The 24,515-nt window shown below is 38.3% G+C and overlaps 2 protein-coding genes across 12 annotated transcripts in view; one reads left to right on the top strand and one right to left on the bottom strand.

Moving 5' to 3' along the window:
• ANKRD26 (ankyrin repeat domain 26) overlaps positions 1 to 13,950 on the top strand; it is a 120,283-nt gene extending 106,333 nt beyond the window's left edge. For 9 of the 11 annotated variants that reach the window (XM_039343958.1, XM_039343956.1, XM_039343957.1 and 6 more), the window contains 2 exons: positions 11,550 to 11,595; positions 12,952 to 13,950. In XM_039343958.1, the coding sequence (XP_039199892.1) occupies positions 11,550 to 11,595; positions 12,952 to 13,100 (195 nt within the window). In that variant the 3' untranslated portion in view covers positions 13,101 to 13,950. Of the gene's footprint in view, positions 1 to 520; positions 642 to 5,488; positions 5,547 to 11,549; positions 11,596 to 12,951 lie in introns of those variants that run through there. The other 2 variants (XM_039343959.1, XM_039343963.1) reach the window with 2 other exon arrangements.
• A 154-nt stretch (positions 13,951 to 14,104) lies between these two features.
• LSM8 (LSM8 homolog, U6 small nuclear RNA associated) lies at positions 14,105 to 21,008 on the bottom strand. The gene is made up of 4 exons (XM_039343966.1): positions 20,880 to 21,008; positions 20,265 to 20,305; positions 16,147 to 16,274; positions 14,105 to 14,555 (listed from the first exon to the last, which is right to left on the bottom strand). The coding sequence occupies exons 1-4, from the start codon at positions 20,908 to 20,910 to the stop codon at positions 14,465 to 14,467; spliced, it is 291 nt and encodes a 96-aa protein (XP_039199900.1). The 5' UTR covers positions 20,911 to 21,008; the 3' UTR covers positions 14,105 to 14,464.
• Between the last annotated feature and the right edge of the window lie 3,507 nt (positions 21,009 to 24,515).

Raw genomic sequence — 24,515 nt, 5'->3', positions numbered from 1 at the left:
ATTTTTCCCAGGTATTGGATAGTAACCACCCCAATACAATGAAATTTTAATTTGGTAATGGTAACATATTGCTTTAGATAGGCAAACAAGTGCTTATTTATGATAATTCAGCCAAGTTAATTATTTTATGGAAAGCATTTTTCTATTTTTTAACTTGGAACAAGCTTCAAAAATATTAATAACCTAGTTATAAGTAGTCACCTATTAATTTTCAATCTATAAAATTTGGACAGAAAGGCATTAAGATAGATATGCATAGTGTAGGTATCTATACTCAAAGAAAGTGGAATTTCTAGCTGTCTGTTGTAAAGTTCTAGACCTTTTCAACACGTTCTGTGAAGTCATTTGATCACTTGACAATGTTCTTTACAGGTAAGCAATCTGTCATAAAAGAAAGGTACTCCAAATGAGCCATTGAAGAAAAGTGAAAACAGTAAATAATGCAAAAGAAGTGGATGATGGAAAGAATACTTGCTATTAGGATAGACAAAATAGACACGCTTCTTGCTTTGTTTTAAAGAAACCGGTAAAAAGAGACAGAGAAGGTAAAGAAAAACTAGACATGAGTGAGGAAGAAACTGGAAGTGGAAGGAGGCAGAATGAGAATAAGGCATGTAAAGAGGGAGAGAAAAAACAAGTAGGTTAGTAATTTTTTAAAATTTCATTACATATATATTTTAAAAGGAGGTTAAATCCATGTTTGCTGAATTCATCTTATTACCGAACTGTGTAGTTTTGGCTGAAATAAATTCTTAAAAATACAATGATTGTTTAATATAAAGTTCCCAAGTTTCTGCCAGTAAAGTGCCTTGAGATTCAGGGCATTCAGGCATATCAATAAAAGAACATAGTAATTCTCAAACTGATCTATTAGGAAGATTATATTCATAGGTGAATACAATTGTGTGCCTGTAAATAGCAAAGTGTATTCACCTAACCTTGCCTTAACTTACTTTCTTCTTTAAGTTAGGAGATAATTGGATCAAAACATCTATAGCCATAGTTTTCTATTTCATCCAATCTGGAATGTCAAACCATGATTTTTAGGTTGCAAGAAAATAGGAAAAATTCAGACTTTTATTTTTGTAATTGCATATGTTATAATTTTTTCTCTGAAAAAAATTTCCTCTGAAGAATTTTCCTCTGAATTTTGGGAAAATCTGTGGATCATCTTGTCCAAATTTCTGCCGCACATATGCTCACAGAATGGCAGAGAGGGAAAGAAGCATTTTTCTCTGTTCTATTCTGAGCTTTATTTATACTGTGAAAAGTTTTGCTTCGGTTGCATTTAGTAAAACAGTTTAACACCAGCTCCAAAGCCGGTATACATTTCTGTCTCCATTGTGCTCCACACTGATTACAAATGAAGATGTTGGTGTTGACCATTAAAACCTTAAATGGCTTAGACTTAGGGCATCATTATCTGAGGGTCTTTCCTAGAATGAAGTTGCCCAGTTGTTGAAGATCTTTTATCCTTTAGAAGGTCCCCATTTGGCTTCCCTTTCTTGTAATATTGATAGTTATTATTTTTCTGTTGACTTCATAATATACAAGGAAACATTTGTTTACAAAGGTGACTTGTAAAGAAACATTCAGCAAAATACTAGCTTGCTGCAAGAATTACTTAATTTTTGGATTTTAATTTTTTTTATGAATTTCTCATGATACTACTCAGTAATAGTTACAGCAGGGGTGTCAAACTACGCCCACCCCATTGCTGGCAATGGCAAAACTGTCCCTATATGTTGCGCGACATCACGTGACGTCGTGAGTTTGACATGTCTGAGTTACAGTTTAGCATGCATTGTGTCAATCAATTAATTTTTATTAGGGTCAAAGACCAGCATTATATGTTTTTCACCATTTGTACAAAGAAAGAAAATCTTATATTTCAGATTCCCACTATCATTTAACATACGTGGGTATATTATAATGATTTTAAAAATATGTTTTATTCAGAGTGTAAGCAGATTATTTCAGATTCAGATTCCTTTGTCAAGTTAAAAACAGCCTTTCAAAATATAAATAGATTTTTCAGAACATTTTGAAAGAGGGTATTTTTTTATTTCAAAGCAATTGGAATCCGAAGATTGCATCTATGTGTGCTTACAAAACCAACCTTCAGTTGATAACTACGTGTTACTGAATACTTCAAATGAATTTTATTTAGTATCTGTTTAATAGTTATGTGACAAAAGATGAAGTCTTGTTTCAGATTGCTTGAATACTAATTAAATAGAATACAAGTAATCCTTGACTTAAAACTACAATTGAGCCCAACATTTCTGTTGCTAAGTGAGACATGTGTTAAATGAGTTTTGCTCCATTTTAAAACCTTTCTTGCCACAACTGTTAAGTGAATCATTGCACTTGTTAAATTAGTAACATGGTTGTAAAGCAAATCTGGATTCTCATTGATATTGCTTGTCACAAGATTGCAAAAGATGATCACATAATCCTGGGACACTGCAACTGTCATAAATACAAGTCAGTTGCCAAGCATCTGAATTTGATCATATGATCATGGGATGCTATAATGGCTGTAAATGTGAAAAATAGTCATAAGTCACTTTTTTCAGTGATATTGTAACTTCAAATGGTCACGAAATGAACTGTTGTAAATTGAGGACTACCTAAATAATAAAATAGACCATTAAGCTACTTTTATGGTAGTTTTGAACAACAAATATTAAGGTTTTTTAATTATTGTGCTAGATTTTTTTTAATTATATCAGATGACCACTTGAATACCAAGCAATAGTTTTTAAATTTTTCCAGTGTGAAATCTTTCTGAAGAGTAGAAATAATACAGGTAGTCCTCAAATCACATGGAGCCTGCCCATTACAGTCAGAGGTTGTGATGGCTGTTAAGTGAAGCACCCCTGTGATCAACTCATTTAAAGCCCTCCATCCCTGGTTTCCCAATGCGGTCACTAAATTAACTTGTGAGTCATTAAGCATAGCATGGGATGCCTTGGACCCCAGTGGAGGCTATGGGAGGCTGAGTACAGCCCTGTCCTGCATCTCCCAAGGCCTTTGCCACCCTCTGGATCACTCAGTACTCCACTTCCCACCCCTTGGGGTCCTATAGGCCTTGTGTCTGCCTCCTACCCACGAACCCCACGCGCTCCTCCAATCATGTCAACTATCTCCAGAGCTACAGAATTTGATTAGGGGGAAAAAGCAGCTGCTTTGTTGCTGAGCCATGGAGTGTAATCCCAGAAGTGGCCATCATTTCCCCAAAGGCCACAGTTCAACATGTCTATTTGTAAAATGGCTGCTTCTAGAATCCCTCTGTGTAGCTCAGCAACAAAGCAGCTTGCTATGATTCCCTAACCAAGTTAGGGAAGGATGTGGAATATTGTGGAGCTTGCATTAGGAAAACATGACAAGCCAATTAGTTGCTGGGCTATGTGGCACGATCCCAGAAGTGTCTTCAATTTTTCACAATTCAGTGCAACTGCTCAGAAAATGGGATCACATCACGTGGTCCAGAAACAAGGCAGCCTGTCCTTCCAGAGATCTTTGAAAGGTAAGTGGGGAAGAAGGCGTGGGCCCAGTGGGGTGGGAAGCAGGCCTAAGACCTGTGGAGCTCTAGGGGGCAGATAGGTGGGGGGAGCCACAATGTCCCTGTAGTTGGTCATAAAGGCGAACAACTACAGAGATGCTGCAGCGGCTGTAACCTCAGGACCAAGTTGAAAATAACTTTTGGCCAGCCATTTTAACTTTGAATAGTTGCTAAGGACTAAATCGTATGTCAAGGGCTACCTATATTATACTCTTGGAGAAGCTGTCTACATTTGGGATGCCAGGCTAATTTGGTAGGATTTCCAATTGAGAAAAAAGGAAAATATTGTGTACTGGAAAAAATCCCAATAGTGGTGTAGAGTAGAATTATATCATACAGTATATAGAGATGTATGCGTTTCTTCCTATAGCATAAAAATAATTTATTACCATAATGTAATCTGGTAATTATATTATTTTATGAATAAAATGTAAGTAGCCAATGAAAGCATATATGTGTTCAAGCAAAACCAACAAAAGTAATTCAAAAATAAATATACTTTATCAATGTTTATTGTTTATAGGGAAGGGAAATTACATTAAATTATATTTTAGATTTAGTGATCTCTGAAAATGATCACAGATATGTTAATGTAATTCAAAGATAGAGTTTTTTTCAGTTCCATCTTGAATTTGCTAAGAATTGGTGCCTGAGCCTGGAGCTGTGGGCTTATGACAGAGCCCATCTGCTGGCCTTGTGGCTAATTAGTTGGATGATACCTGGTGTGGCTGGGGTTTTTTAATCTATTTTATTATAAACGACCCAGTGTCACATGTTATGTGGGGTTATATAATAAATATAAATATTTATTTAATACTTGTAATGTTTTAAATATAATAAATATACAAATAAATATTATAGAATATGTCTGAAATTTACATACATTACAGTTTTCTGATATATACTTCACAATATAGATGCATATTTTTAATATAAATGGATTCTTAAACTAAGCTTCTTAACATATAATTAATGTCCACCACTTCCCATAGATAACAAATCAAATGTTATTGAGCAGCATAATGCAACATATCCTTTAAGATTTATGATCATTCCAGTGTAAACAATCTAGTTACAGGTTTTTTGAAATGCGTTTTTCTGGATTTTTTTGTTGTTATTCTGTTTCTCACTGTTAAAATAAATCTACCATTAAAATGATCATTTCTTTGTCACTGGGCAAACGTACAAAATCAGCAGGGAACCAAATAATTTTTTCCCTCACTATAAATTATATTTCCAATTTCCTTATAGGATTCATTTCCTGGTTTATCCATAATATTTTTGTCAGAATGCAGACCTTAATAAATAATGAAAAACTATCATAAACATTAATACATTGCAAACTATGTATTACTTATATAAGTTATTTTGTTTTTATATCATTTAAATAATAATTTAGAAAAAGTTTTGGTTTTTTTCCTCTTTTCCTAACTCTGTAACCTTGTATCAACTTATAGCAAATTATTGCTCAACTGTTGCCATTTGAAAGATAATAAAATATTCAGACAAAGAGTTTAGAGTTATCTAGTTTATTGTTACATATCTCTAGGTAGAAATTCTAGCTAGAATCTAGAAGAGGTTAGCTATGTTTTAATCTCATTGAAATTTGAAATAGTTAACAATGATCTTGACTAACATCTTATTAATTTTATTTAGGACCAGTATGAATAACGTCTTGTGAAGTCAGCTTTCTAAGTAGAGCAGACAGATGATATACTGTATGTGTTTATTTAGAAATAAGTCACAATGAATTCTCTTGGATTTAATTAAGTGTGCATGATTGCCTCCTCCAAAGTAGTTTACCATTTCTTTTCACATAGTAGATAATGTTTCTCTTTTCTGATACTCCTTTGTAAATTAGTCACTTTCATTTCTGTCATCAAAAACCATACACTTATGGCTTGCTCTTTACTTCTTCAGCTCCTTGATCAAAAATCTAATTCTCCCTTCTCTTCTCTGCAACCAGAGACTTAACAAGGTGTGTAGTCAGTATTGCTGAATATCATGCAATTTCTTGTGCTGAGCTGTTATTTGTTCTGTGTCTGATTAGTTAAATATGCACATTACACAGTAAGAAAATAACAGTGAAAATTACAGATATGAGTAAAATAATCATAAATAACCCATTACAACATATTTATGTATTTAATGTGTTTTACTGTATTTAAAGATTATTGAAAATTACAGTCATTTTAGTAATTCAGTATGGTTCATATTTAACTTTCTAATTAGAAATTCCCTTGTTCATAGTTTCACAGTAATCTAAATTGCAAATCAATCTGATTTAAGAATATGGCTGTTTTGGGTGGAGATCTATAGAACTATGTTCCTGATTAATTTTCATGGCTAGTTTCCTATGCAAATTTACCAAAACTAAAGTTAGTTTAGTGAAATAATCTCTGTTATAGAAATATCACAGACAACTTCAACCTTCATGGACTTTTAGCTATTTCCATAATTCAGTTTTCTCTGCCACACTTACTCAAGAATTTCAGATCAATTAAATAACTTCGACTTTGTCTCATGACTAAGCAGATGAAAGGATGTTTATTTTAATCATGAGCATCTACAGGGAAAACAGTTATACTCTTTTTTTATATTATTATTGAAAATTTTTAAAATTTTTACAGTAAAATCCCCTTCCCCAGTCCCTCCCAACCCACCCCAAAACCCTCCCCCAATCTTCCCAGAGCTGAATACAGGCTTAACTAGAACTTAAAAGAAAAAGAAAGAAAAAGAAAGAAAGAAAATTTTTTTTTTAAACCCAAATAAACCTTAAACAAATATAGTTACAATCAATAAAAAAATTGTAAAATACTTTAACTCCATTATATATAAAGAACAGAAAGAGGAAAATTAAATGTAAATTATTCAAAAGCTAGGTGGTATTCTCTTATATCATACTTATATTGTATAAAATTTATCCATATCTATAATTCAAAACTTCCGTTTCTTTCACAATTAATAAACCAATCATCTCTCTAAGTTAATAACGTTATAAAATATCATATTGCATATAAAGTGAATTAGTTAGAATCTAATCCACCATTAAAATATTATAAACTTTAAGTATAAATTATTCAAAAAGCTAAACAATATTTTCTATTATCATACCTATATTATATAAAGTTTATCCATCTTTCTTTATTATCACCATCAAAAACACACATATAAACATTGTTTGTACCATTAAAATTCCCTTATACGTATTTAAAACAAAATATTCCTTTAAATGCTCCTTAAGTTTCTAAACATGCACTACTTATCTAAAATTTTCATTCAATCTCCCTAATATCATACATATATTATATAAAATTTATCCCTCTTTCTTTGTCATCACAATCCAAAATACACATATAAACATTAATTGTACCATTGAAATTCCCTTATACATATTTAAAACAAAACATTCCTTTAAATGCTCATTGAATTTCTAAACATACACTTCTTATCTAAAGTTTTCATTCTCCATAATCTTCTCTCCTCTTTTCCAATGACCAGTTCCATCTGCAATGGACTATAAATAACCTTGAAGCAATCTGTACATTCTTTACCCATCTCTCTTAACCAGTAACCTCGAAAAAACTGCTTGAAGATCTACCATTGAAAATTGCGCCGAAGAACTCTTAGGTCTTGCTTCTCCCACAGACTCAGAAACAAATTCTTGTAAAACATCCTTAACCTCCTTCTTCTGTTGTTCCTCTTCCTTGCGTTTATATGCTGCCCGAGTCATTCTCTGCTCCTTTGCTTTAAAAACAGTATTAAGTCTATAACGTGTCCCCACATAGCTCACCACTATTCCAGTCGGGATATCCTATCTGAACGGCATCTGCCTCTTTTTAAGTTCATCTGCTAAAAAAGCAAACTCCTTTCTTCTTCTTAAAATTTTAGATGGAATCTCCTTTAAAATTATAACATCTTGTGCTGCAATCTGAAACCTCTTATTATAAAAAACTTGTATAATTTCATTGCGTAGGGATCTTTTCCCAAAGTAAATTACCACATCTCTTGGCAGATTTCTTTGCTTTGCAACCCAAGAGTTAACTCTAAATATTTTTTCAATTTCTCTGAGTATTTCCTCTTTTTCTCTGTCTAAAATCACAGCAAAATCATTTGCAACCATCTCTCTCAGATCTCCTTGCAGATGTTCACTCAAGCCTCTGATTCTTAAAGCGAATTCCATCTCTCTATATTGAAACATAAGAATCTCATCTTGAAAAATTTCCATCTTTTTTTCCATGCCATCAAATTTTCCCTCCAAGACCTCCACTTTATCTGCAACTTCTTCAACACGAAAATCCAACTTTTCAACAACAGAGGCAAGTCCTTTTAAAGCCAAAACTATATCTTGCCTCAAGATCCTGTTATTTTCCACTAAAATCTCTTTCACTTCTCCCCTAATTTGAGATATAGCATTTCCCATTACATCTTGCAAATCTTTTACCGTTAGTGACTGTACAGAAGAAGAGGGTAATAATGTTGATTTAGGTTGTTGCACTGGTAATATCACCGAAGAAGAAACCACCTTAGGAATAGTAGAAATTACTGGGCATTTTGAAGCCATCTTAAAAGAAAAAATTTTATTTTCCTCTTTCCTTCTTCTTAAAAAATACAAAAAGAAAAAGAAAAAAAGAGTTAAACAAAAGAGAGGGAGATTAACTCAAAAAACCCAAATCCTCCTTCAAAAAAAAATCATTGTAATAAGAAAAAGAGAAATAGAAAAAAAAAATTAAATAGACAAAATCCATTCCGTCTCCTTAAAAGAAAAAATTTCAAATCCTCATTTTACTTTCCCTCTCAACAAAGGAAAAAAAAGGAAAATGAAAGTAACTCTTTATACTTGAAATCCAAACTTAAAATCCAAGTAAAATCAAAAAATAAAATCCTCTAATCAGCTCTGTCCGCTTTTTAAATAACTCACCAGTTCTCTTTAAACGCGGAGGTGGGAGCGGTGTCTTGCTTTGTCCCAAACAACAAGGGACAAAGGCACCTGAGAAGCGGAGACACCCTGAACTCTGTGGGAGCACTCCTTTCACCCCAAAAGAAACTCCTTTGGGGATCTCAGAGGCTCAACCACTATTCAGGGTGAAACTCCCCTCCCTCCCTTGGCCCGGGAAGGAGGTTTCAAACCGCAGAACAGCTGATGCCTGCTGTTCTCAGCGGTTTTAACACTGACTCAGGAGGACGGCTACAAAGTAGCCGCCATCGCCAGCGCTACACCACCGGAAGTCAACAGTTATACTCTTTTATCTCCCTTGAAGCACAGATAGCAATTTTCCCAGATTTAAAACTTTCCACATTTATTTTCATTCTAGGTAAAAGTTTTTTAAAAATTTAGCAAAAAGCAAAAATTAGAATTCTAGGAAGGATTTTAATAAAGATGTAACAGCACTATTAGCATTTTTACTATGTTCTATTCTCCCTATCCTCATAGAAATAACTATAAAGAGTCATAAAGATTTTTATTTGACTTTCCAAATAGTTCAAAGTTTTGGGGAATTGGGTAGTATATAAATGTAATAAATTATTATTTGTAAAGTTCCTTTTTATTATAGATATATTTCAGAAGGTAAGCATAATGATTGAGTAGACAACACTGAGCAGCTGAATTTATTAAGAACTGAAGCAGAATTGTAGGTAACACGTTAGATTACAAATTTTGTTTTCTTTCTTTTTCTGGACAGTCTTTCTGAGAAGTTGTGCTGGATGTTTGCTACCTTGTGTTATTTGTAAAAATAATAAAGGTGGGATACAAATCAATAAAAATAAAAAATATAAATTAGAGAAAAGACAGGGAAAGTATTTTTAATAATAATATTTTTTTAAAAAACAAGGAAAATAGTGAAAACTGAAGAAATCAAGATGCCCCATGAAAATAACATTAAGAATCTGGATGAGGAAGATTACTACAAATACTTGGGTATCCTTCAAGCTGACAACATCAAGCACACTGAAGTCAAGAAAAAGATTAGAGGTGAATAGATTAGAAGATCAAGAGAGTGAAGAAGATCTTAAAGTCCAAACTCAATGGAGGAAATGCCATGAAGGCAATCAACACCTGGGCAATTCCAGTCATTAGATACACAGCTGGAATAGTGGACTGGACTCAAGCAGAACTAAAAGCAATGGATAGGAAGACCAGAAAAATAATGACAATGAATCATGCCCTTCATCCACGCAGTGACATTGACAGACTTTATCTACCAAGGCAAATAAGTGGGCATGGAATGCTGCAAGTACATCAGATGGTTGAAGAAGAAAAAATGGCTTTGGAAGAATATCTGAAGGACAATGATGAAGATGCACTGAAATTAGTATATCAGGAAGCCTTACTGACTACTAGAGAGACCAAACTGGCCTACAAGAAAGACCAAATGAAGAACAGAATAGAGGTATGAGAAGACAAAGCACTACACAGTACATTAAAAAAATAGCTGGGAAAGCAGATAATAACAAGACCTGGCAATGGCTAAGAGCAGGAAAATTGAAGAAAGAGACTGAGGGACTAATTCTGGCTGCACAAGACCAAGCCTTAAGGACAAATGCATATAAAGTCAAAAGTGAGAAGACAGCAACAGACAGTAAGTACCGCCTATGCAAAGAAGCTGAAGAAACAGTGGACCACCTGGTAAGCTACTGCAAGAAGATCATACAGACTGACTACAAGCAACAGCATGACAAAGTAGCAACAATGGTGCATAGGAAGATCTGCAAGAAATATCATTTGCCTGTAAGCAAGAACTGGTGGGATCATAAAATAAAGAAAGTCATAGAAAATGATAAAATTAAACTACTCTGGGACTTCAGAATTCAAAAAGACAAGCACCTGCAACATAACACCCCGGACTTAACAATTGTTGATAAGAAAGATAAAAAAGTCTGGATAGTGGACATGGCAGTGCCTGGAGACAGCAGAATAGACGAGAAAGAACTGGAGAAGATAACAAAATACAAAGACCTACAAATAGAAATAAGACTGTGGCAAAAGCAAGCAAGGGTAGTGCCAATAGTAATAGGCGCCTTGGGTGCAATCCCAAAGTAACTGGAGCACCATTGGCATTGACAAATTTGCCATTAGTCAATTGCAAAAGGCGGCCTTACTAGGAACTGCTTCCATCCTGTGACGATATCTGTAATACCAACAAACGTCCACATCTGCCTGTCCCAGGTCCTTGGTAAGGACTTGATAGGCAGACAAAAATGCCAAATCCAGTCTGAAAATCTGGCTGACTGTGCGATGATCAATAATAATAATGATGGATGTCCAATCTCTTCTTAAAAATTTCCAGTGTTGGAGCATTCACAGCTTCTGGAGAGAGGGTGTTGCACTGATTAATTGTTCTAACTGTCCAAAAATTTCTCCTTAGTTCTAGGTTGCTTCTCTCTTTGGTTAGTTTCTTCTTGTGCTGCCTTCAGGTGTTTTGGAGAATAGCTTGGCTCCCTCTTCTTTGTGGCAGCACCTGAGATATTGGAACACTGCTATCATGTCACCCCTCGTTCTTTGTTTGCTTGATTGTTTTTGAGATTCGATTGGCTATTAAAACAAGACTATCATTATTTACAAGATGTGTGTCCAAAACACTGTATGAACTTTAGCCATGTCTTCTGGAAAACTTCCATTTGCCTAATTTGTTTTTCCCTTTAAAACACAGACAATGCTTACTACATTATACATCAGTCAATATTTATAACTGAAGACCTGGAGTTTAGTTAAAACATTTTGATTTTGCATTTTAGGCTATTTATGAAGTACCTTTGATTGGATATTATCATATTATCAGCAAGTGTTGATCCATCAATACTAATTCATGTTATAAAGTTTTGAACAATGATAGTTGAAAGCTGGGATATATTTTTTAAAAAAAACTAAAATATGAGGCTATGTGAAATTTGCTAAAATATCTTATTAAGTGATACTGTGTTTATGTATTTTTATTTTATACTTAGTAATGTTTCAATCATAATTTAAATATAATTTCAGATGCAGATGGAATTAGAAAAAAGTATCATCAAAGAACTGGACCAAGGTAAATAGCAAATTATAGGCTGACAATTTGATATGCATTCTGCTGTTTGCATCATTTCCCTCCCCCAAAGAAAATGATACTAATACTGCAATTTTGACACACTGCACCTCATCAATTACATTTTAGAACCTAAATGTGGCCACAGTAAAACTTTAACAACTTATTTTTAGAATATAAAAATATAAAACCCATTATTACCTGTTGAAAATAATCTGCATCATAGAAATATAGTTCTCATGTATAATATACAATGTAAATAAGGAAGCAGTCTAACATCTAATATTTTAGATATATTATTAGATGATAAAAATATTATAAGCAATTTCTTTAGAGCCTCAGTCATTATGTATTCAATAGATGAAAGGTAAAGCTCCACTGAGACTAATAAAATTTAAGTGAGGTGTAACTTATTCCATTGACTTTAAACATGATAGCATGCTAATTTATAATTGATGAATTGCTTTAATAAAGTAAGTCATGCAAACTCAATTTTGAGATGGAATTTGAACCTAATTACAAATTGCTTATATTACTCACGTTATGTACTTTATTGCATATTGGAAAGATTTTCTAAATCTATATGCATGTTTCATTTTGGATTATCCAAATGAAATAACATATAGATAGAATTAAACTAAAAATGTGAAAGTGATACCTTAGCATTTCTACAAGGCATGTAAATGTTAGTACTTTCATCAAATAACCATGTTGATTTTTGGACCACAGAAAATTCTCCATTGTGGAGTCCGTGATGTTCTCTTGAGCTTGGTTGTTTGCTTGTAGACATTTCATTACCCAACTATGTAAGATCAGTGATATTGAATGTGGAGCTTTGTTGTCTCTGTGTGCGCACACACACACAAACACACACACACTGTATATTAATGTAGCAAATCATTCACTAGCAGTGATGTTGTTTCCTTGTTGATGAAATTTCTGCAAGTAAACAAGCACCAAGAATTCCCACAATTCAATCCTGAGCTACATATATTCTCTTCTATTGGAATATCTCAATTAAAAGCATTCCAGAAAGCCTACATTATTGAGTTTATTGCAGTTTGTAGCCTGATTTTTACTATATATAAAACCTCAAAGCATTCCCTTTGACTGTTCCAGTATGATTTATTCTGCATAGAAGAAATTGGTAATTTGGAATAAAACCGTTATCCTTATTTCTAAATTGTGTATAATGTTTGTAAAGGTATATACTATGGCTAGAAAGTTGTTTTTTAATTTCATAGCAAAATAGACTTTTAAAAATAGTGTTCATATCCAACAAAATTGGCATTCTGATACCATTGTCACTATCATCAGATATTATAAAACCTGTAAAAAAATATTCTTCTTGTTTTTCAGCTAAAGCTGAATTTGATGCTGGATCTGTTAGAGTCTCTCCTGTAGGATCAGTTGATGGATCTTCAAAAAAATCAAATATAGACCAAGATCAAGTTTCCAAGGCAAGACAGCAGTATCTAGATGTTTTAAAGAAAAACTATATGATTTGAATAAAGTCTGCAAACTTGTAGATGTGACTTGATTACATAACTTTTCAACAGAATGCATATCTGGCATTATGCACTTGTATGTAGAGAAAATAGTTCATAGTCCTGTGGTCCCCCTTACTTTTTTTTATGTTCTCTCCACCACACCATATTTTTCTTTAGTAAATTCACACTAGCCTATATCTTATAAAACTGCCTTTGTTAAGTTTGTAGTTACATGTACAATATAAACAAAACTCTTTCCTAGATCTGCTCTTGCACTTTCAATTTGTATGTTGTCAGGTAAGTTACTATGTTTCTCTGATGCATTTATTTTATGCCCTCAAATGCATTCCATATACATGTAATTTCTACTTGTGTTATTAATCACTTTTGCATAGTACAGCATTAGGCATCCCATACTGATTATGCTATTCCTGCAGTTGTGCCAAGAGACTTCTGACCTGTATTTTTAAGTAGTGCTGAAAATGCATTGAACATTTGATTATAACAAAATCTTAAGCATTTTCTGTATCTTGAACTAATGGTTCAGGCTATTGTTTAGCTTTTCAAGGGTATCAGGTGCCATTGAGATAGAATATGTTCAAGTGATAGTGTGTGTCCTAAGTTTACAATTTCTGGAAATTCTATTAATTTTGAATGTTAGTACATAGGTAGCTTACACACACACACACAAGCCCTAAGATGTATCACAACTTTTAGCAGCTCCATTCATTAGAAGAATGATAGCTGATAGTGGAATTCTGTCTCCTAATCTCAGCTGGAAGATTAGAAGGATCTTGCACCCTGAACTACAGGTTAGGGATGGAAAGGGAAGTTTCATTCATAATGTTGCAAATCATCCCTACTGACATGAATACATTCAATTATTTAAAATGTCATAGTAAATTACAACTACCCAGTCATTTTTTAAGAAATTAAAAATATTTTTCATTATTATGCATCCTAATACATTCAATGATTTAAAATAGCATAGTAAATTACAATGGCATAAATCACCCAACCACTTTTAAAGAAATTAAAAATATTTTTATTATTTATGCAGTGTATTTAATGTGATTTATTTAATAAAATTTAAAAATCATTGCTGTTTCTGAATGTTGTTCCCAGCAAAATATTCCTTTTGTGTCAACTGTTTAGAATTTTCATTTCCCTGTGTTGTAACTTTTAGATAACACTTTTAAAGTTGCTTTTTCCTATTGCTATGTTGAACTTCTAAATACATGAATCAGTAGTAAAATGTATAGTTTAATTTACATAAAGCTATAACAGTAAAAATAAGTATAAATGATCCAAATTATATAAATTTTAAAAAGAAGTCATGCCGTTGTATAAATAATTCTGTACAGCAGTCATTATTTTGTCTTTCAATGTACAACTGAGTTCAAAGGTTCTGCTCGAATATTTCCCAAGTCAAGGGCTGAATCTGTTTCTTCATCTATTTCTCCAATTACAGCTCTGAAAAAGAAATTTTGATTGTTCTAGGTAAACATATATTTTAAATTAAATACCAACAGAATCTGCATGCCATTTTATTACAAAAATACTTATTTCTACTTAACATTCTTTTCATACTTCACAGCAAACTGAAAAGTATTAATGAAATTCTACAAAAGAAGGATATAATATCTAGTCCAAGAGTGTGGATTATACTGTAAGTTATCACATAAAAAAACCTTTAGAGACAATAACTTGCACCAACAATACAGAAAAGTATTTTGTGCAAAAATAATTTTAAAAAAGAAAATAAACAATTATTTTTCTCTCTTAGAGTGCAGTCATATACATGTACAGAAAAATAAGTTCAAGAAAACGTACAGAAGGTTCAGAGGGAATATCAAATTTTGGCATAACTTGGCTGCTTAAGAAATAATGCCTGGTTATAAATGTTACACAAGAGATGCTATTAATGAACACAGGAATAAAGAAAGCATATGGGTTGAGTTATAAAAGAAATTCTATATAAATATTAGTATCAAGTAGTTGGAAGTGCAAAGGAAAGTGAATTTTCATCAATGAATAATAGCATGAAAAGCCTTAAAGCAGACTTTTCAAACTGTGAGGTACTTTTCTTGGGGAGGTGTAGACAGAGTCCAGGGGAGATGTGAAGGCCTTTTAATTACATTGCTACAATACATCAACCTTTTCCAAAATTTCAATGTACTGTGTTGTTTTAATTGTTCATTTGATGAATAATTTGTTTAGATTTTTAAGAAAGGGTGTATACCTTAAGACAGTGATGGTGAACCTTTTAGAGACCGAGTGCAACCCAAAACCCACTTATTTAACGCCAGGTGCCAGGTGAGCGTGGCCCACTGGGTGGACGTGGCTGTGGTGGTCATGGCAGACTGGGTGGGTGTGGCCAAGGTGGGCGTGGTCACCTCAATGTTGCTTGCGGGGAGGGATGCCTGTGGGGGCCAGGCAGGGTTGGGGGAGATCCAGGGGGTCTCTGGCAGGTGAGGCAGTGGGCAGGAGGCTCATCCTGCAGGGTGAGGCAAGGCGAGGCAGGGTGGAGGTACCATTGTCACAGGGCAAGGGCGGCTGCTGCCTGACACCATTGGCGCCCACACACAGAGACCAACGAGCGCATGGAAGCCGATAGTGTCCATCAGCAGCACACTCTGGGGCTCCGCAGCCTGCCACCAGCAGTTCAGAGAAACCGCCTCTGAGCTGGATTGCTGGCCGACAGCTGAGGGGGCGATGCAGTAGGTCGTGCCCGGGAAAAGGAGAGCATGCGAGGCCAGGAGGGATGGGAGGGGGGAGAGGGAAACCAGCCATGCTGGGATGCATCCGGCCACACGGGACCTCAGCGAGTTAGCAGGCGGCTGGTTGAAGAGGGACGGTTGCCATCTCCGGGGCATGGCACAGGTTCGTCACGTGCCATAGGTTCGTCACCACTGCCTTAAGATTATACTAAAGGGAGATGTGATGGGGGAAAAAAACCACAGCTTAGAGGGACACCAATAACCTTGTTTCCAGATAGGCTCACAAAAAACAGATGATTTCATGTAACTGCAGCTGGGATTATCTTCAAAATGATAAAACTTACACATTATCTCCTCTTACAATGTATAACCCCAAAACTACTTGTTCCACTCCTTGTGAAGAACTGAATACTCTTTCATGGCTCTCATCCAAAATCAAATTGATTGTCTGATCAAACCCCTTGAGAGTTCCCTAAAATAAATATGTAAGTCAATCAAATTTTCATTTGTAAAGCATATTTGTTACAATTCTTTATTTCTTAACTTTTAAAAATCTGAACAACAGTTCATATTTAAATGATATGGATAACAATAAATTATACATTGACATCAAACCAGGTCTGGGCTATTGTTCTTTTTTTTCTCACCAGTTGAGTTTTTCTGCACCAATCAATTAAAAAGGTAGATTTCTCCTGTCCAGTCAACTCTGACTCTAGGGCAGACATGTCAAACACAAGGCCCATGGGCAAGATGCGGCCTGCCAAGGGCCCAAATTTGGGCCCTGGAGCTGTTCCAGAAATAGCAAGGGAGCGGCCCCCACTGCCCCAGCCCTGGCCCACCCCAACCCGGCTGGGTGCCTCCCGGCACACACATAGGAAATGGTGAGCGCTCGGAGGCTGGTGGTGCGCAGGAGCAGCTGCAGCTCATTTGCCTCACCCCATCCCATCTGTCCTGGTCTCGCCCCACCCCTCCCGGCCTTGCCCATCACACCTGGCCGTTTTACTGGGTCTCTCCTTGTCCGGCTCTGCTTTGCCAGGCCTCATCTCACCAAGCCTGGCTCCACTTTGCTGGGCCAGGCACCAAAGCGCCCACTGAAAACAGCAGTCTGTGTGTGCACCTGCCTTGCCCAGGTCAGCCAAGCTCTCCACGGCGCGCTACAGATGATCCGAGGCATGGAAAGCAAGGGCTGCTGCTCGTCTTCCTCCACACTAGCGCCTCCATGCCCCGCTCACCAGCCTGGTTTCATAGCCTGCAAGGCTTTTCTTTCACTGGGATCGCCCCACCCCCGAGTGGGAAAGCCACGGCCGGTGGCTTCCTTCCTGAGGTGGAGGAGACAGAATGGGAGCTTTAGGCTTCTGCTTGCCAGTGTGCGATAGGAGATTGCACGGGCTGTTGGGGGGGGGAGACACAGCAGGTGAACAGCAGCGGCTTGCGGTTTCTGGCATGGGCAGTTGGAAGCAAAACTGCCCTTTCGGCAGGCGTAGAGTCAATCCCGGCATGGAGGCAATGGAGGGGAGTGAACTAAAAGGGAAGGCACTGCTCCACACGGTTTTTTTTTAAGCTGCCAGAGGCTCCAGACCAGTGGTTCTCAACCTGTGGGTCGGGACCCCATTTGGGGTCGAACGACCATTTCACGGGGTCGCCAAACCACGCTGTCCGCCATTTTTTTCCCTTTTCCCTAGCTGTCCTACTCCCTCTTATTGGTGGCCACACCCATTTGGGGGTCACCACAACATGGGGAACTGTATTATGGGGTCACGGCATTAGAAAGGTTGAGAACCACTGCTCCAGACAAAGGTTTCCCATTTTGACCCCTTCCCCTATCGTTTCCTCTTGCTCCATGGCTCTCAGCTCACCTCTCCCAGAACCTGCACATATGTTTGTATGAGTGTGTGTGTGCGTGTGGGGGAGAGGGTCTCACCTCCTGCAGCCCCACGCTGCAGCGAGAGAAGCTATGATGGGAGCTTCTTGCAGTCTTCCACAGGGCTGGGGGCGGGAGCTGAGGGGGGCAGGGCGCAATGCAATTGGCAGTGCATTGAGAAAAAGAAACAAATATTCCAAAAAAACAGCTTCCATTAGTTTGCAGCCTGCCATCGAGAAGGCCTCTGTTGAGGGTGCGGGGCTGCAAGGGGTGAGAGACACACACCTTCGTGTGCGCTCACACACACAAACACACTGTGTGGGTCTGGGAGAGGTGAGCTAAGCCATGCAGAGGCAATGGGGGGGAGGAGAAGCCTTTGCCCACCGCTGGCTGCCTATTGCCACTTCTGCCTGGAGCCTCTGAAACTTAAAAAAAAGCAAGGAGAGAATGGAAGGAAGGAGAGAGAAAGGGAGAGGCATTTCGGTTAGAAATGTCACAGTTCAAAGGAGAAAGCTATTTTGTGTTCTGTTTTGTGACAGACAGAACTTTGTTGGCAATCCAAGTTAACATTGGTATTCTTAAATCGTGAGTTCTTAGGAAAGTATCCCCTCCTTATATGTTGCAAACAGCCATTTCCAGTGGGGAAAGCAGGACAAAGCAGAGTGGGGAAAATATTTTCCTTTGGTCTATTTCCAGTCTGAATTAGACCAAGACAGGCTCCTTACAGGAGACCCCTTTTAAGAATTACCGTATATGCCGGCGTATAAGGCGACTTCCGCAAGCGTTAAAATCGGCGCCAAAGACGGGGGTTGTCTTATATGCCGAGTCGTCTTACACGCCGGAAATACTGGTAGTTTCCGGCGTATAAGACGACGTTCTAGGAATGCGACTCGGCGCCAAAGACGGGGGTCGTCTTATACGCTGGGTCACCTTGTACGCCAGCATATACGGTATGTATTAATAGGAAAAACAACTAATTTACCTCTACTCATAAAAGATAAAGCTGTCCCACATAAAAAACAGAGGAGCTCTTATTAACTATCACAGCCACCATTTTGACAGTTTTGCTGTACTGTTGTCTGCAGACACCCCCACTAAAAGCAAGCACGGGATAAACTGAGACTGTTTGTTCTCAATCTTTTAAGTGTCCACAAACTACTAGCAAAAGTGGCATTTGATCACAAGGTAAGAAGGCATGGAGAAATGTTTCCCCTTTTGCATTTGAGCATCCAAGAAGGGACAGGAAAGGAGAAAGGGAGAGAGGAAAGACAAAGAAAAAAGAAGGAAAGAGGGGAAGGAAGAAGAAAGAAAGGAGAATAAAGTGGGAAGGAAAAAGAAGAAAAGGGAGGGAGGGAGGGGATCTGAGAGGATCTGAGGGAAGTGCTGCCTTAGCACTTGGCCACCAGCAGCCTTGCTGCCCTTTTGCCATCCCCTTGTCTCCTCCTATCTCTCCTGGTGGGCTCCCATCCTATTGCTCAGGATACTTTAGTTACAAAGCCAGGTTTCCTCATATGGAGAGGGAGTGAGCCTCCCTCTACCCACATACTTTGCCCTCCCACACACATCATGAGCAACTTGGCCAAGGAGAGCAAGAACAGCAGCAGCAGCTTCCAGGAGGAGGAGGTAAGTGCAGCAGGACATCCCTTTGGGACAGCAGGGCTGGGCTGGGATGAGCTGTGGGGTCCCGGTGCCCTGGGAGCTCGACCAGGCTGGATCCCCACAGCCCCGCCCGGGCCACACAGGTGCTTCCCAACACAAGTGATGTCGATCTGGCCACGCCCATCCCGACCACACTCACCCGTCTCCCCAAGGTCAACCACAACCCTGATGTGGCCCTCAGTGAAATTGAGTTTGACACCCCTGCTATAGGGGGCAGCACTCATCTCGTTTTCTAGCTAAGGGATTGTCTAAAGCAGTGGTTCTCAACCTTTCTAATGCCGCGACCCCATAATACAGTTCCCCATGTTGTGGTGACCCCCAACCACTTATACATCACCGGGTGCCAGGGGCGTGGCCAAAGGGGAAAAAATGGCGGACAGCCTTGTTTGGCGACCCCCGTGAAATGGTCATTCGACCCCAAATGGGGCCCCGACCCACAGCTTGAGAACCACTGGTCTAAAGACACTTCCATGATAATATGGCCAGAATGACTATACAGCGAGGCACACAGAACGCTGTTACCTTCCCTCTGAAGGGGTACCTATTTACCTACCTGCATTTATATGCTTTCAAACTGCTAGGTTGGGCAGGAGCTGGAGCAAGAACAGAAGCTCACAGCACTACCCGGTATTTGGGTCTCAAGCTGCCAACATTCTAGTCAACAAACCCCATGTCTTACCTGTTAGACCACCACGATCCATCAATTATATCCACTTATTTCTCCCACCAGTGGGTTAGGGTCAATTAATAGTTGACAGTTAACTCTGCAAATCTAGATATCTATGCTATAATACAAGGACATCACACCCGATTATTTCCACAATGGAGAAAAAGTTCCTGAATGAGACTTTAACACTAGTGGCAGGCAAAACAGCACACCATCCCACTTTTGATACAAGTCAAACATTTTAGAAAATAAATGAGTTTAAGAGGAAATCTTACCACAATCATTCGACCATCTGAAGTAATCACAGCAACAGTACCTAAAATTCATGTCAAGGAATGACCTTAAGTTGTGTGTCTTTGTTTACATATTTATATTAGTGTGTGTATATTTCTCTTGTTCCAGCTCCTGCCAAATGAAAAGGATAAGCTCACACTTGCTAATGCTACATATAGAGCCCTTTAAGAAACTAGATCTCTCCCCATTCAATACCAACGTTTCGGCAACTATGCCATCTTTTCCTCACACAGAGATTTGACGTCTGTATGTGCATATACCTTACTGTTACATTTTCAAGAAAACCTAGAATCCATTGCACCGCCCAGCAGGGCGTCGCTTTCATTCTATAGCAAGGCTCGCCCCATCGCACGAAATCGAACCATCCAAACGGAGCCGATTCTAAAAAAAAAAAGAGAATGGCAGAACTTGCAGCCAATTGCAGGCCGCCGAAATCCCCTCGCGCGCGCGGAACAATGGCAAAGACTAACGAAATGCGAAATTAGACGAAAGCCCCTCAATGCTTTATTTTCCCATCCCATCCCCCTTTAGCCTCGACCCTTTAGCACTCGCGTATTTTTCACCGCTTTTGTAGTGTTCGTGCAACGGAAGGATACGGTTGATATAGTTTTCCAAAGCCGAGGTCATAGCGACGTTCCCAATTGAATCCTACGCGCGGTCGCCCAGGATAAGCTATCGCGAGGTTTCCCGATCTCAAGCAAGAAATTAAATCCTCTCACGTGGTATCCGGGCATTGATTTTGTTCACTGCGCGCGCGCCAGAGAGAGAGAGAGAGAGAGAGAGAGTGTCGCTAACCTTCTGCAGAGCATGCGTTCTGTGGGTTCTTAAGATGTAGAAAAGAATAGAGTAGTCACATATTCGTTAGAAAAAGGCTCTTCAGATTCTATTTTTCTTAAGGGTTCCCTGCACATAAAAAAATGGCTGGTTAGCCGACCCATATGTTTTATACACCTTTCTTCAAATTGAAAAGAAAAAAAGACTTAGAATGTTAATTTAATACAGAGTTCATTTAAAACTGGCGCCAAGGATATCTAGAAGCAGCATTCCTTCACGGTTAAAGTTAATAGAGTTCAAGAAAGGCTTAGCCTTCGGATGAGTCTAAGGTGGCCCGATGTTATCAGTCTTTCTCGCGATCATACGCAGGGCGGAACAGGACTACGGGAGTCCGAGCGCTCTAGGGACGGGTTTTCTGTTGTTCAGAGAGAGAGTGACGCCCGACTTGTTTGCAAAATTCCGGACTATCGATGGTAGCGGGAGCTGGTCTGTCACTATTCAGTGCTTGGCCGGATTTTTGCAGCTCGGATCCTTTGGCTCACTCTCTTCCCAATTGCAGGGCATGGTGGTCTATTTGAGTGGGGAGACACGGTTCGGTGGAAGAATCTATCGCTGAAGGATTATGCACCGAGTCAATCCACCGTAAATTTATTTTTGCAGTTGCATTTCAGAATCAGAAGAAATAGGTCTGTTTTCACAGTCTGGCTGATACAGAAATACAATAAAGTCCGTGTATTACAAGACGCAGAGGAAAAACGTTTTTTGGCGGTGCACACCCTACACCTGCATTCCCAGATGCATTTTTCAGTATGATAAAGTTTGCTTGATTATAACCTTGCCGGGTGGGAATTTGGGACCAATTTGTTTTTGTACCATATTCGGTAGACCTGGTCCATTATTTTACAGTTTATCGTGGAAATGCAGAAAATACACTTATTCAGTAAGCAAGGAACGTATGAATGTGTCTGTATTGAGCTGAAAAGCACTTAGCAGAATAAAACAGGTATTGGAGGCTGGAAAGCTAAGAAACATTTCCTCATTTACTGACCAGGAAGGTTTTAGAAAACTGTCCAAAACAGTACTGCAAACATGTGCGTGAGATAAATATGTTGCTTCTTGGTGCCATAGTCCAGGGCTTTTTAACCAGTGGTACGGGTACCACCTGTGGTACATTGGCACCTGGCAGGTGGTACGCGACTATCCTAGAAAAGTGGTAGCGTGGGAGTGAAATGAGCTAAACCGGTGGCAGCACTGCACAAGTCTGAGCGAGATGGCTGGAGCTGCAGGGCTCAGTGGAAGCACCAGGATCAGCGCCAGGCTCCAGCTGGAGCTCAGTGCTGATCCTAGCATTTCTGCTGAGCCCAGAAGAAGCTCCAATCAGCTGGAATGTTGCAGCATCTCAGGGTCTTGTGGTTTACATTCAGATGCTTGGCAACTGATTCATATTTATGATGGTCACAGTGTCCCAGGGTCATGTGAAGTGATCCAAACCTGCTGCAACCACCCAGCAGATGGGGGAATAAAAACCAAACACCCCCACCCCATCCCCGCTGCCAATCCTCAACATAAATGCTCACAACAATGAAAACCTTGGACAGGAGGAAGAGCGCGGCCGGGTGGGTAGGCAGATGTTTTGCTCGGCTTTGGCTTGGGGGGCACTTTTTTCAGTGCCATTGTAACTTTGAACAGTCACTAAGCGAACTGTTGTAAGTCGAGGACTACCTGTACTTCACTTTTTTTTTTTTTTGGTCATCAAGTTTTTCACACCTTGCTGGGTGATTGGTGATACTTGGATGTTGCCATATCCTAAAAGTGGTACAATGGGTGAAAAGGTTGAAAAGCCCTGCCATAGTCCACCTAGGAATTTGTCAGATCACCAAAATTTTGGCCAGTAGACATGTGAAATTTTGAGAGTAAATTGCAAATGTTTTGACTGCCATGGGGAGGCAGGTTGCAGTCACAAATTAAAAGTGACAAAGCAGAATGTTAAGAGGGAGTTCTGTCCGTGTTTTGATCCCTGCAAGTGTTACCCTGGGGATCTGGTTACAGTTGTTCACATTCTAAACACAGCTCCTTGAAGTCTTTTCTTGAGCAATATTCAGTAAATACTTTAAAAGGCTTTCAATGTTTTAGGACACTGGAAATACAGAGTATATAATCCAAAATACATGGTTATCTGGAAAGTGTAATGTAGACAGGAAGAAGTGCATGAACTTTTCTCCATATCAGTAATACTTACTGTATGCGAAATTTAGAAAGAAATTCCTAGAGTTTCAATAGAAGAAAATATTTGTAACTCAAGGGTGAACTATGGGGACCTTGGTGCTCTCTAAACTTTATTGTTTTCTTGTAGATGCTTCATTACCCAACAAGGAAATGTCTGCAAATAAACAACTATGCTGTATGGACCCCACGGTCCATAGAGCAGACCCCTGCCATAGAGTTTTGTTAGCCTTATTTCCAATTGTTTTGGAGTCATTGGTGCTTCTGAGCTTGGTTGTTTGCTTGCAGATGTTTAATTACCCAAATAAAAAACATCTGCAAGTTAGCAACCAAGTTCAGAGAGCACCAAGGTCCCCACAGTCCATGGAGTTTCTTTGGCCTTACAGCCATTCATTTAATGACTGTTTGAAGTTACAATGCCACTGCAAAAAGGAACTTATAACCATTTTCACTTTTAAAAGCATTGTGACATCCACACAATCATGTAATCAAAATTCAGACATTTGGCAACTGACATGTATTTATGGCAGTTGCAGTGTCAAGCAAAGTCAAGGGTGAAGCCAGATATACTTAACCATGTTACTAACTTAACTACAGTGATTCACTTAACAACTGTGGTAAGAAAGCTTGTAAAATGGGGTAAAACTCACATAACAGCTGTCTTGCTTAACAATATAAATTTGGGGCTCAGTTGTAGTCCTAAATCAACGATACTTGTATTTCAAAATTGCTGAGAAGTCATTGGTGCTCTCTGAGCTTGGTTGCTTGCTTGTAGATGTTTCATTATCTGACTATGTAATATCAGTGCAGATAAGTGTGGAATTTGTTCCCTGTTTATATACAGTAGCTTGCCCTGCCAGTTTTGGTGGAGATGAGGTTTTCTCTTTGGTATTTCTTTGATTAGGATATTGTTTTCTACTTAATTATTTATTTGGTATTAATCCTGGCTTATCTGGGTCCTTGACTGCTGGAGGGGAGGTGCTGTAGTCTTTTTTGTTTCCTTTTTAGCCTGTTGTTACCTTTAAATGGTTTATAAATATGATTTATTTCTATGTGTCTATTGATGGTTGATTTGACTGAATGTCAAGCTTTCAGGAATTCACTAACATTTTGGTCTAGGATACTAACATTGAATTTGGTTCAGGATGCTCACAGCTTCCCAGTTGAATCAGGTTGAGTCTCTCTATCCATTGTGAAATTAAGGAGTTTTCATCATGTCTTCTGATTATTAGTGG

The sequence above is a fragment of the Crotalus tigris genome, unplaced genomic scaffold (genome assembly GCF_016545835.1).
Source record: "Crotalus tigris isolate CLP2741 ecotype Arizona unplaced genomic scaffold, ASM1654583v1 scf7180000017883.2314494, whole genome shotgun sequence".
Classification (NCBI taxonomy): Eukaryota; Metazoa; Chordata; class Lepidosauria; order Squamata; family Viperidae; genus Crotalus; species Crotalus tigris.
The sequence above is the reverse complement of the archived record's forward strand: the minus strand, read 5'-3'. Positions and strand labels throughout refer to the sequence as shown.

Excerpts from the sequence above, each read along its gene's own strand:
- LSM8 (XM_039343966.1), bottom strand. The coding sequence starts at position 20,910 with ATGACCTCGGCTTTGGAAAACTATATCAACC. Across the intron at positions 16,275-20,264 it reads CAGATGGTCGAATGATTGTG|GGAACTCTCAAGGGGTTTGA; the intron begins GTAAGATTTCCT and ends TATTTATTTTAG. Across the intron at positions 14,556-16,146 it reads ATTGTAAGAGGAGATAATGT|AGCTGTAATTGGAGAAATAG; the intron begins GTAAGTTTTATC and ends TTTCTTTTTCAG.